This window comes from Anneissia japonica, unplaced genomic scaffold (genome assembly GCF_011630105.1).
Source record: "Anneissia japonica isolate Jap-2015-1 unplaced genomic scaffold, ASM1163010v1 scaffold2834_len698180_cov181, whole genome shotgun sequence".
Classification (NCBI taxonomy): Eukaryota; Metazoa; Echinodermata; class Crinoidea; order Comatulida; family Comatulidae; genus Anneissia; species Anneissia japonica.
This window is the reverse complement of record NW_022704877.1, coordinates 200,226-214,760: the sequence shown is the minus strand read 5'-3', so window position 1 is coordinate 214,760 and position 14,535 is coordinate 200,226. Positions and strand designations below refer to the sequence as shown.

Here is a 14,535-nt window from a genome sequence, read left to right as displayed (position 1 = left end):
TCACCCTTGTCCTTATCTTCATTCTCGTCGTCCTCATCTTCATCATCCTCATGATGATGGTAGTGACTGGTGATGAAGAGGATAATGATGAAAATGATGATGGTAATGATGATGATGATGATGATGATGATAATAATGAGGATGATGGTAATGATGATTATGATTATGATGATTAAGATATAAGTATGATGATGAGGAGGAAGATGCGGCTGATGAGGATGAGGTAGATGATAATTAATGATGGATGATGATGAAGAAGAAAATGATGCTGATAAGGATGGTGAGGATAATGATGGTGAGGATAATGATGATAATGAGAAGGATTAGGAGTTTGATGATGATGAAAATAAGGATGATGATGATTATGATTGATGATAATGGTCGTTGATGAGGGTGATCGTGATAATGATGAGGATGATTGATGAGAATGATGTTGATAAGGTTAATGATGACGAATGATGATAAACATCCCGTCTACCCCTCATCCACATCTTCATTCTTGCCGTCCTCATCCTCTTCATTATCATCCTCATGATGATGATGATGATGATTGATAATGATGATTAATAATGATGATTATGATGTGGTTGATGATGAGGACAAGGATGATGATGGATGGTGATGATAGATGATGATTGTAATGAGGATGATGATAATAGACGATGATTGTAATGAGGATGATGATGAGGATGATAATGATAATGATAATGAGGACTATGATGATGAATGAGTGATGATGATAAGTAGAATAAGGATGAGGTTGATGATGATGAGAATAAGGATGATGATGGATGAGGATGATTAGTAGGATGAAGGTGATGGTGATGATGTTAACAATGATTGGTGAGGATGGTGATGAGGGTGACGAGGATGGATGAGGATCAATGCCATGGCCAGGATTTTCAAACGGTGTGGGACAATATCAGAGCGAGCCCACTTTATGTGTAAATTCAAACAATGTGGACCCATTTTACGCAAAAATATGAAATATCTGGACCCATTTTCTTAAATCTTACCCATATTTAACTAAATATAAGGTATATGGATCCATTTTATGCATAAAATTACATAATTTGGACCTTTTTTTTAAAAATGTGGACCATGTTTCTGTGGACCCATTGGAAAAATGGTGTAGGACTGTCCCAACTGTGCCAATAGCTGGCTATGCCATTGATGATGATGAGGATGATGGATGAATATGATGATGAGGATGATGATGAAGAAAATGATGGACGAGGAGGATGAAGATTATGAGGATGATGATAACGACGATAGATGATTGATAAGGACGTGATGAAGATGAGGACGATGATGACGGATGATGATAATACGGTAATGATATCAATAGTGGTAATAAACATATTATAAATAATATTATTATATAACAGTACGAACAATGTAATTCATTCTAATATTAAAATGTAATTTTGAAATAACAAAAATACAATACAGTAATATATACATAATATTATTAATGATTTCAAAAATAATAAATAAGCATAATACTACTCTTAAAATAATAATACTTATATATATTCTATATGTGATTGCTTTGATGAGATTGTATTTTGTACAATAATACTAATAGTAATGATAATTATAATAATGATAATAATAATAATAATAATAATAATAATAATAATATAATAATAATCTCACAAAAATAACCATTTTCTCCGCCAAGATGAACGCCATCTTGGAAATTGTCATTATGATCATTTCAATTAAAATTGATAAAGACAGTAAAGAGTAATATGCTGTCTCTTATACACATCTAGATGTGTATAAGAGACAGCCCCCTAAACTCCTAATGCGCACAAGTTTTTATAAAAGGAAATGTCCTTGGTAAACTTCTCGCATATGCCCCCTATTGCTTCAGATTCAAACAAGCTCTTATGATGGGGAATATCTAGATAAACTTTTCACAAATTCTCAAATGTGTTTGAATTCTGTTAAGAACATTAGTCGACCCTCTTTAAATATGGCTAAAATAAAAAATAAAACAAACATGTATTGGTAACATCTTTCAAACATTGATGCCCACAGCAGTTTCACCATGGGCATGTCGGTTTCTGAGAACTGTGACTACTGAGAAGGGGTTAAGTCCTGTATTCTCTGCCAGAGTTGAAGGAATCACTATCATGGCCTCTGCAAAAGCCCTTACACAGTAAGCTTCCATATAGGATATGGTTCTTGAGTATTTCATCAAACAGTAGGCAACCTCGATCTCGGGTGCTCCGCCTCTGGCTATGAGTGCCTTGTTTTTGATGAGACAACGGATGACGCACAAGGCATTATGAATTGATTTCTCTGCCTCTTCTATTACCAGCTTATTAGAGCCGCTCACTAAAACTGTTATACTGCCTTACCAGGTTAAATTTAACAGCCTTTCTGGTTCCGGCAACGACTTCTTCTACAAGTACATAATGTGCAAGCGTTTCAGGTAGAAAGTGATCAACACTAGTAACAGGTTTGCATCCAATACTCTTGTAGATAAACTTCAGGTCTGATAGCTCAATATCCTTGATATCACCACAATCTACATTTTGTGCTAAAAAGTGAAGGGCAAGATTATTGACTGCAACGATTAGTAGACTTCTGAACGAGCAGCACAATGCACCAGCTTTATTAATCTTTTTAACGAGGTCCAAGATTTAAGCATGTCCTTCATGTAGAACATCTGGGTGTAGTCATTCACTTGTTAATCTTCTCACTTTTCACATACTGTATTCCCACTAAGATCTCAGATTCGAACAAGTCCTTAAAATGGAGGAAGTTCTTACTATAATGGGGAATGACCTTGATAGTCTTTTCAGAAATTCTCCTGATTTCAAAATTTGAACACGTTCCTCTATTATGGGGAATGTCCTTGGTAGCCTCCACATAAATTCCCCGAAGAAATGGGGAATGTCCTTGGCAACTATTTTACAAATTCCCCCTAAAACTTTAGACTTGAACAAGTTCTTATAATGGGGAATGTTCTTGGTAACCGTATCAAAAATGCCTTTTAATACCTCTCATCATCATGCTAACAAGCTGATGGTTGCATATGGAAATGGTGTCCTATTTGCACCCCAAAGACACATGTTTCAGCCTTTACTTATAACATGGACCTATTAATAAGATCCATGCTTATAATATACAGTATATATGACTTTAAAATAATGGTCCAAGAGGATTATATTCCGACAATCTTTCCTATAACTGGTGGAAAGCAAATTTTAAAAATTGGTGTAGTTTAATATAAAAAACTGATCAATACCGGTACATATCTATATGAAAAAAACTTAGGTTTAAGTCACAATTATCAACTGGGTCTTTCATTGTTGTAAAGTGATTGAAGCTATTGCAAAATGTGTTAAGAGTGGCATTTCTATGATTATTATATCTAAATGTAGTCAAAGAAACTTGTGTATCAGTTAATGGGTTTCCATGCCAATGACTTAATTCTTGTCTACATTTTATAGTCTAAACAAAAACTTGTAATTTAATGACCTTCAATCAACAAGTGGGGTAAAAAAATTTTAAAAAACCCTTGTCTTGCATACATTCATCAAGAAATACTGTAATATAACTATAATGTATAATGAATATCTGATTGTGAATAAATGACCTTTGGTCAACAAAAGAAAAAAAAACTATCTATGCAAAAGAACAGAGGAAATGTCATTTAGTTGAAGGGAGAAATAAATTTTGTATATTGCACTTTCTAAACAGGTTGGGCTGTGACAGGGGCAGGGGGTGCTAAACAAGTATTAGCCCATTTTCCCTCCCCCCTCTCCAAACAGTTTATCAACATAATTATGTTTATTTTCATGACTGTGAAATAAGGAAGTTGGTCTATACTTTTATTTTAAGCTTCCGAAATGGTTTATGAACCACACCCATGATGTAATTGGGGGGGGGGGGGAGAGGCCCAATATGTCTATTTTGGTGTTGGTTCAAACCATCTGGAGCTTTTGGAAGCCATCTAATGAAAAATCTTTGATCCACCCTGGATACCAAATATAATTTTACTAAACGGAATGGACATAATATTATACAGAGCATAAAATATTAGGTACATTCAAAACACAAAGGTGCAGTTTTATTATGTCCATATGATCACAAGTTTTTGGCAATTTTACTTTAATAACAGTTTGTAAATTAACCAATACAATTCATGTGATGCATATGCAGATGCTAAATAAATTAATCAGGGAGAACCAACTGTTATTGTGGATTGTATACTGTATTTTGGTTTTCCAAGTAGTGACAGATATAACATCTGTCAAAAATACTTAAAAAACTGAATAAAAGTCATTCAAAATACACAACTGAGTACAAATATATATAATTTAGATTAAAGTCTGTCTCTTATACACATCTAGATGTGTATAAGAGACAGGCTAGAATACCAGTTCTTGCTTTGGTAAACATAATGATATGAATTGGATTTTTAAGAATGCAAAAATAATCTTCAATGCAGAGGTTTGATTTAAATTGCTCTTGTAACATGTATAACATTTTGTAGAGTTACAGTTCAACAGAATGGCGTATTTCATAAAACTTCAACAACACAACACCAACATGAATTTATAAGGTGCATTTACACCCAATCCAAATTTTTGGATCCGAAAGCCTATCGAATCAATCACAAAATCGAATCAGCTGTCTCTTATACACATCTAGATGTGTATAAGAGACAGCACCTGTTATATCTTAATGTGACAACACAAGCTTTAGCGTGATGTGGTCAAGTTTTCAAGAGTTACATAATTTAGACTAATAGTTGGATCTTTATGAATTGCCAGTTCTCACCTATTTATAAAACCAACTTCGTAAACAGAACCATCAATTAAGTATCAGTTTTACCTTCCAAAGTTTTGGAACCCTGGATATTATCTGACCAACAGAAACTCCCAAGAGTGATGTAATGATCAAATGATTAGGGTAAGGTGACATCCCTCAACCAATGAGAATAACCACCACAACCAAAGTGGTATCTTAAGAAAGCAAGCATAATCTTGATCGAAAAGAGGCTTCCTTTTGATGTCTTGAAGGCAACACCACGTCAAACAACTTGTAAATATTGTATATAGTATATAGTAGTAGTGAATAAAGTACACATAGTACAAAAACAGTATACTCTCTCTGAGTAAAGGCCTGTTTAAACTTCAACGAAATGATAAAAATGATAAAAAGCGATTGTTCATATAGAAAACAAAAGAAATAAGAGAAGTTTTTACGCTAGGACGATTCTATAACGATTTATCGTGTATGCAATAACAAATTATTTTAACAAATAAAATCAGATGACGTCATAATCATAGACAAACGATAAAATCGTTGCTACTACGACGTTATCGTTGAAGTATAAAAAGGCCTTTAAGCTTTACATATCAGCAGGGTTTAAAGAAGTACCTCTACAGGCAAAGCTAGAATGAGCATAGTCTACCCCAACAAGAAGAACAATACACACACCCAATTACATTACATAGGCGCAATATGTAAAAAGTAAATGCTTATGCGCGAGATTCACACATTAAGCGCAAGACTCATACATTATGCGGGAGAATTGGCAGGCGTACCTTTATTTGCTTCTTGCAATATGCAGTTTTTTTTTGCCATCCCCATTGTACGCCTATTTCTTCGATCCTGTATGACAAAAATGTTTAAAAGTCAAATATATTACATTTATACTTTTATTCATAATTACATGATATACTGTAATCAAGTCGACAATGGAATGAAAAGTTCTAACATCTCACAAATTAACTTCAGGAGTTCTAAGCACAGGATTGTTAATATTGTTCCAGGGGAAATAGGGATTTGATATAGTTTAGCACTTAAATATTATGATGGATTTTACTTTCTTTTAATTAATTGAGTGTTTGGTACCATTTATCACTGATTTTTCATGTTCAGACAACATTTCTTGGCAAATACCTCTGCCAAGAAAGATATCTGTATTCTGTCTGTAAGTTTGTTAGAAGCATTTTCGAAAAACTAATGAATGGATCATCATATAATTCAGTGGAGTGGTACACATTGGTCTAAGGAAGATGATTAAATTTTGGGGTAAAATTGTTAAAGGACAAAGTGAAGGCAACAGATATATGAAAAATTGTCTGAAACTTACCCTTCGAGCATGAAAGAAAATAATGGAATTGCCAATAGGCTCTGTACACATTATTCAGTGTTCAGCAACAGAGTAACTGTACTCTAGACACTTATGATCATTATTATACTGAAAGATATTAAGACCTTAAAGTTAAATCATTAATTGATAATAATAATAATAGTAATAGTGAACATTTATAATGCGCCAGTATCCATCAAAAATGCTCATGGCGCAAAACAGAAGTCAAGAGAGTTGTTAAACAGTTTGTAATCTTAACTACGAAAAAAATAATAATAATAACAACCGTATCCCTGGTGGGGGAGGCTTCACGAGTGTGCCTTTGCTTGCCCAAGGCAGATATTCCTAATTAGCAACTCCTAAGACTCACGGAGGGAAGGAATGTCTCACGTTTCCATTTATGGGCTGCCCCTTAAAAGGGGTCCCACACCGCTGCCCTTACAAGAGTGGCCTAAACTTAATCTATGCCTAAAAGTACAATATTAAATTTAGTGTGTAATTATCGTAATGATGAAGTGAACAAAAACGTCTTAAGCTGATTCTTAAATATGCTGAGGGAAGTACTCTGTTTAATGTTATCCGGTAACAGATTCCATAAGTGTGGTGCAGCGGATGCAAAAGAATGTTTTCCCCAGTTGTTGTGTGTGCGTGGTTCATAGAGCAAATTTTTGTTGTTTGATCGTAGACTCTCACGCATTGGTTTGAGCGGTATAAGTAGATTTGAAATGTAGGCTGGAGCAGTACCAGTTTTTGTCCGATAAACATTGGTAAGAATCTTTAAAACGATTCTATCATGTATGGGCAGCCAATGTAATTGCTTTAAAAAGGGGGTAATATGATCTCTAGGCTTAAACACGTTTGATAATTCTTGCTGCAATGTTTTGTAAGCGGGTGAGTCAATTGATTTGAAAGGTAGGAAGTCCGTACAAAAGTGAATTCCCCATATCGATACGTGAAGTTACAAATACATGAATTAAGTTTTCTGTAGCCCCTTCAGTCAGGTATTTCCCAATTCACCCAATGTTATGATGTTAGAAAAATGAAGTATTTGAGATTCCAGAAATGTGGTCTTTGAGATTCATTTAGGCATCGAGAACTGTGCAGAGGTTGCGTACTTTGTGACTAAAAGTTAAGCAAAATCTTTATCACTCTTGTAACATGTATAACATTTTGTAGAGTTACAGTTCAACAGAATGGCGTATTTCATAAAACTTCAACAACACAACACCAACATGAATTTATAAGGTGCATTTACACCCAATCCAAATTTTTGGATCCGAAAGCCTATCGAATCAATCACAAAATCGAATCAGTATGTAAGAATCGTGATTCTGGCATTCAGCGCATCAGAAATTTGGTCCGAATTTCAGTCCAGCTCTGCTGTGAATGCAGCCGAAGTCCACTAAACATGCAAAGGAAAGGATGCACATACTGTAGAGATGTTTTAAGAGCAGAAAGATGGATGTTAACCTTACCATTGAGGCTGCTGGTTTGGGTAGGTTGCAGTGGCTTTGTCCTGGCCTACAGTTGTCACTGCAGTGGCTCAGTGAGTGACTGCCTCCCTGTGTTGCTGGGAAACCATGGTAACATGGTAGACATTTCATCAGCCACTCCATTTCTGCTGTATTCATCATTGAAATGCTCTAGGATTTCCTGCCCATCTTTTCGTCCCCTTGAACTCAAGTTATTTTTTTGGCTGCAATGGAAAAAGTAAATAAAGTTGAGAGGGTAAATTAATAATCCTCTGATCAATGAAAACCATCACATTCAAATAGTTTTTTTGGATTGGATTGGACTTTTGGACAACAAAACTATTAACACATCAATAAATGTGCCACAGTTATATATACTGAATATTACAAATACTTTCTCTCTATTACAATTTATTCATATTCTTATGACAATTCAACATCATAGGAGCTGGTTTGGAAACCCGTTACTATATGATCACCGACGTTCACAGAAATATTTATTTATTCATACTCTTGTGATAAGTCCAACATCAAGAATGGGTACAGAAATATATATCTTTCTAAAAATAAAAAATAAAAACTGAATTGTTTACTGCACTTTCTGTAATCGACATTTACTGCAGAAGACGAAAGCGTGCCTTGCATAATTTTTGTTTCAGTTTAGGGCCTACAACAAAAATAGATAACCCACAAAAGTATGCAGACTTATTTCCAGTGGGGTCTTACTGGTAGTAAATTTGGCTGTACACTGGGATGTTTTTAACATGCACATGGGGCATACTGTACACAGGACCAACAGTTTAAATGCACCTTGCAAAAGACCTTATGCTATTAAAACCTTCAATTTCAGCCCCTCAACAGAACACTTGAAAGCAGCGTTAGAATTGAATTGGGGATCTAGAATACTTAAGCTCCATGGTTCAGCGCACACACTGTGGCTGCCACCAGTTTTGCTGACTGAACTAAGCTGCTCCCTGAAAATTGGATATAAAATTTTTAGCACAAAAATAAAGGTGGGGTGGGGGGAGGCCACTTAGGAGTCTTGAAATGGAAAAGAGGGCTAATGGGAGAATGAAGATGAAGTGGTAACACACAATGATTAGGTAAGGGAAGGGAAGGCCAGCTCTCACAATAAGGTGATATGTGGTGATTTTTATCTCTGTGAGCATGTTTTTTTTGCTCTGAACATTTTCAATAGGGGGGAGGGGGGTGGCGTGGTATGCCACCGCAAAAATAAAATCAGCTTTGAACAGGTAACAGACTGGTAATGGCATTGAAATGCTGTTTATGCCTCAAATGGTGAAGGGGATTGGTGCGGTTTATATGCAAATTTTATGCTAATTGGCCTTCATCCCAGGATAAACATTGACAACTAAAGTGAAAACAAATAGCACAGAAAAAAAAAAAATTCTGCCCAATATACAATGGAGGAAACTATGAATACACCAACAGTTTCTATGAACTACTATATGTGATGTGAATGGCAGAATTTGAATTGAATAAATGAACAATGAGTAATTCAATATATCACTTTGAATGAAACAGATCTATAGACTATTTTTGCGAAATTTGAAATGAAAATTTCCGATAACCTGGCATCTACCACTGGGGGACTTTCAGATGCTCTACGTAGTTACCATCATGGATTAAATCAACGATAAAACTAAATTACTAACGAGCACAAATATTTTAAAACAGAAAAATACACGAAATGTTTATAATATTAAAAACAAGTCTAAGTCTTTAAAAAACTATTTCAGTGTTTACATACACAGTAATTACAGTAATTAGCATGATCGTATCTGTTGTCTACTGCTGCTATAGCAGAGGTCTAGCAGTGCTATCCACTGGGTGTAAAACTAGCCAGCTGCTCATGATCTAAGCTGCTGGAAGTATTTCAGTGAGCTGGGAGAAGTTGGCGGCCTTGTTTCTAAATAAATCCGATAAAATGGGCTATACCAAAATCAATGGGCCAAACTCTGTCAAATAAATGTTTTTATTTGTTTTGGTACATATCATAGGGCAATAAGGCAAAAATATTTTAGTGCAGTCAGCAGATAATATGGTTTTATCCAACACATCACAAACAAAATGGTTCACGAACAAAACAGTTTGCTGTAATAATAAATTCATTGTTATGTACATAATCTGCCATTTCGGAGTTTCAGTGCAAAGTGAATACCATTTTTACTCAAATGAAGAAGCTAGAGGAGGATTTAAGTCAATCCATTGAGTTTCTAAGCTCAAAAATGGATCAAATTGTATATACAAATTTATGACTAAAAATAGGCCAGTTTTTATTATTCTCAAGCATATAAGTTAATTTATATTATGGTGCATACAATTTAATAAACATTGAGATCCAGGAGATCCAGGGTGGAAATGGCCACTGCTGATTGATAGAAAAAAAGTTATATTTTTTCCATAAATACATATCTTGCCGTACGCCTAAAAAAGAACTTATTGAAGATTCGGAACATATGGTTAGGCCAAGTACACAAAAGAAAATAACATCTATCTTCATGCGAAATAAAGTGTAAATTTTATGTTTACAGTACGCTGTTCAGATTTTTTTTTAATGATGTGTAGGCCCGTAGCCAGGGGGGGTTTTTATGGTTCGGGCGAACCCCCCTTTTCTAGCAAACCCCCCTGTTTTCTAGTGAACCCCCTCGAATTTTTGAATGAGTCCCACTCGGACGGAATGTCTGTTTTTAACTTACCCAGCATTAAATCAAAATTTAGCACCTAATTCATTATTTGGTCACCCGATTTTAAATTGTAGCCTGCGATACAAGCCTACATTCATAGAATATCTCAGCTTCAGAAGTTCGGAGATTTAAAATTGAACGCAACTCCGGCAAACCATGACTTTACGATAGCTCACATAAGGATGGCAAGCATTGATAAAACCTTTCACTGGCCTTTGTCTGAATGTAAGAAATGTACCAACCGGTAACGAAACCGGTCTCTGTCTACCTAGAGTAAATGGCGCCACCAAACGAAGATAAAGTTTTGCGACTTAACCCACCAAAGCTAAAGTTTTGCGACTTAATGATTGTGGATTGTGTGGTTAGTAAATTCCATAGCCATAACTGTCCATAGCGCACACTAAACTATTTGCTGATGGAGCATTTTTGGGAAATTGACTCTACTTTTTTCCATCCAAAACAACATATTATTAATAAATCAACATGGTCCATCTCAGTCATCATAGCGAGTCACAAAATTAGGAAGTTTGTTTTCAACAGCAGACACACACAACAGAACGGAGTGCGTCAAAATCTAAAAAATACGTACTGCCATTTTGTAATACACATTCCCTTGTTGTACAGTATGACATGTTTCATTAACATAACATACACTGAGGATCACCAAACAAATTGGGTGGGAATTCAAACTTTTACGATATGGTGAACTATTTCGATTATTAAATGTTAAAGTGATTATATAAGATTTAGATGAGTCACTGTCAATAAAACAATTCGCGGAAGAGGAGTATTCAAAATATCGGTACTATTAATATGGGACTGATGACTGACACCGTTCTCCATCGACAATTGATTTTATGTGCATTATTTATCTACAATTCTTATCTACAGTATATACACTAGAGAATATTTATACTCACAATATAAAAAAAAAAGTTACCAACGACATCTAAATAGCTGTGGGAAAAACAAATTATCAGCCTGCTGCTCTCTGCCTGAATAGTGATCGTAACTGAACAATAATGCTGCAGCAACACGCTTGGTCAACTTGTAAAAATTTAGAGCCTTCTGCTGTTTGCCCATAAAACAAATTTTGGAGTGTTATACAGTACAATTTCAAAACAATGTCATTGTAAAGAGACAGCTATAGTATTGAAAACAAACAACTTGAAACAAAATCGGTGTACGGATTTAAATAAATATTTACAATAGATTTTAATGGTCAACTTGTCAAATTTTACGACCAATTTTTGCATACATTTGTGAGTGACGGTGTGTAATAGACAGGCAAAACAAACATTAGCGGTTAGCTGTATAATATCTTTGAATATCATTTTAGACTGATTCATTCATATGCTTGGTCATCTTGCAATCATTTAGAATTCAACAGTTTTTAATGATAGGGTCCGTATCTCTACACTTCTAGACGTAGTATCAAAGTATAGTTGCCATAGACCCGGTTTCATACACACTCGCTTAAGTAAATTTCAAAGGAAACTGTTTTCCCCATTTTTCTTATTGTTAAATACTCCTATGCAATACTGTAGGCCCCTGGTATAAAATTGACAGATCAATTAGCACTCTGAAAAGATCGATTATGCCCCTTTATATAATAAGGCCATAGGCCTAATGTGTGTGAAGTACTGACTTTGTTAATATCGAATGGGTGAAATTGCGCACAAACTTCAAACTCTTGGCTAACATACAATGCCAGAAGAAAGGATATCACGTTTTAGTCACCAAAAAGGATTTTCCACAAACGCACAGAGTAGACTTTCGAATAGTATGGCCCAAAGCGAACGAGTTTCTGGTCTCAAAAATCCAGACACTTCGTTAAGGCTACAGTACAAAATACTGTACAGTATATAATTCATTGAAAAAGCTTTAAAATGAAGGACTTTTAAATGAAGTTTATGTATATACTAATATTTTTGCGAATCTTGGGTTTTTAAAAAGCAATCTTGGGATTTTTTAGACCCAATCTTGAATTTTGATTTTTCCTAGTGGTCACGCTGCATTTAGAGACAGAATTATACCCCGACGACATCAAACTAGTGTAGTCCTAGGCTTAAGTACAGTTTGACGTAGGCCTAGGCTTTTATTGTAAAAGGATGCGCCATAGGCCTACAGTATATTTTTAAAAAATAATACATTTTGTTAATTATTATTGGTTGGCCTGGGAACTAGGCAAGCAGGCCAGCTTTGCCGTCGAAAGTCCTGGGATTCGACGATGACGTCAGTGCACCTGTTTCAAATGTAATTGATTGGAATGAAAATAGACGTGCTGAATTTCGTTTGTTTTATGAAAGATAGTATTTATCGAACATTTATCTATATAAAAACAAGATTAATATTGTAGAAATTGTATTTCTAAAGATTCATATATAATTAAAATTTCATTTGGTAGACAATAAATATTCAGTAAGATACTAAAAACGATTATTAATTCTGAAATGTGTATCAAATCTCAGCTAATATCAATCAGTATGTATTTGGTTAAAGTCTTAAAACTATAATTTCGAATTAGGCCTAGTAAACAAATAATTGTAATTAAAGTTTAGGTTCCCATGATGTCAGATGACGTATTCAATATGATGCTCTATTTTGGGATCTGACTTAATTTAACGATGGCCCTGTCAGTTGTAGTAATGACAATATTTGTGCTTTTTTAGCTATGTAGTAAAAATAGTACTATTATTTTCAGTATACAAGATGAGAGTCAAGAAGAAGTTCAGCTTCTACTTTATTTTGTAACAGGTAACTCTATTTTTTATATAGGCCTACTGGAAGATTCATTATTTAAGTTAATACAAGACAAAACTTCTTAAATGTTTTATATTTTATAATAATAAGTACATAATTCTTTGTAAATTATGCTGAGTATATTTATATTGATTGTGCGATGAGGTTTTTTTTTTTTTTTGTCTTTCGGTGTGATTAAAACATGCCAATTCTCATCAGAAAATATTTTCCAATTTTATTATATTACCACCTTTTATTACATAGATCTTTTTAAAAACATAACTGTTTTATAACATTATATAGACCCATTAAACACAAAAACTGCTCTGGCTTCGGGGGCTTCGCCCCGACCCCACCGGGGCCCTTAGGCAGTGCCCTGGACCCCACGCCCAGAGAACCCCCCTTGAAATGATCTGGCTACGGGCCTGATGTGTCTTTCAAAAGTTTCAAGTAGGTGAAAAAACTTTTAAAAAGCAAACAACAGTTTCTTTGAAATAAATAAATGGTTGTCCTATGTTGTCTTTTGGCGACCACTTTTAGCTTCGGTCTTCACTAAGTGGTTTCAGGGTTACCTTCTAATTATGCTGTTTGGAGACCACTTCTATGCTGTTGTCTCTGTTTAGAGGTTTTTAATTTGAGAATAATCACCCAAGTCCGCCCCAAATTACAGGTACACAAAATGGTCCCGAATTGGAGGGTGGACTGTACTGTGTATGTTATTACCATATTTAGTGGATATAAGATTGGTGAATTACACAGAAATACAGATTATGTGCCAACACAAGTTGAACAAACTTTGTATGGGTGATAAATAACTGTTTTTGTTACAATTATGCCTGTAATTTCATTCTGAGTTTGAGAGTACTCCACAGGAATAGTCCTACACAAACTGCCTGCAAGAAAACAAAACAAAAAAGGGGGCATGGGCTTAAGCCCTCCATCGGTCTGGTCAAGCCCCCCACCCCCATCGGCCAAAGCTTGTCGGGCAGTCGGACCAAAAAAAAATAGGCCTAGTTTTCCCATCCCAGCCATTTCCGGCCATCTAGAAGTCCCAATTTTTGTTTTTAAATCTCGTTTTGGGAGGACCCCCTCCCATACCCACCCCCGGCTCTGGGCTTCGGTCCTCAGATAACACTGCATGCCATAGTTACACCCATAAATACTTAGCCCTCCCCCAGTCGTACACCTTAGCCCCCCATAAATTAAATCCTTGAGCCGCCAATGGCCCAGGCCTCCTCCTAATACTACTAGGCCGTAGCCTAGCCTAGTTATGAAATCATCGCACGATTTTACCTGTCTGCATGCCCCGACCAAAAAGGACATCAGTGACTGTATTCTCTCGAATGCTGAAATGTTTATTTCTTTAATGAAAGTCTATCAAAATAACATTACAAACAAGTTCTTTTTAACCCAATAGTTATTCATCATATCCGTACTGTACTGCTGATGTGTAATTAATTAAACGCGTACTGCAGGAGCAAAAATCAGCATA

At 35.3% G+C, this 14,535-nt stretch overlaps 1 protein-coding gene and 1 long non-coding RNA gene across 2 annotated transcripts; both read right to left on the bottom strand.

The window, feature by feature from the left end:
- Nucleotides 1-1,842: 1,842 nt before the first annotated feature.
- LOC117104827 (T-complex protein 1 subunit delta-like) lies at nt 1,843-2,651 on the bottom strand (the record flags this gene model as incomplete). Its single annotated transcript, XM_033245667.1, is given in 2 exon segments — nt 1,843-2,375; nt 2,377-2,651. Coding segments are annotated over 2 exon segments (624 nt in total), but the record flags the coding sequence as incomplete, so codon positions are not given.
- A 2,915-nt stretch (nt 2,652-5,566) lies between these two features.
- Nucleotides 5,567-7,810, bottom strand: LOC117104797. The gene is made up of 3 exons (XR_004444822.1): nt 7,597-7,810; nt 6,122-6,229; nt 5,567-5,637 (listed from the first exon to the last, which is right to left on the bottom strand). It is a non-coding gene; the product is annotated as an uncharacterized LOC117104797 (long non-coding RNA).
- Between the last annotated feature and the right edge of the window lie 6,725 nt (nt 7,811-14,535).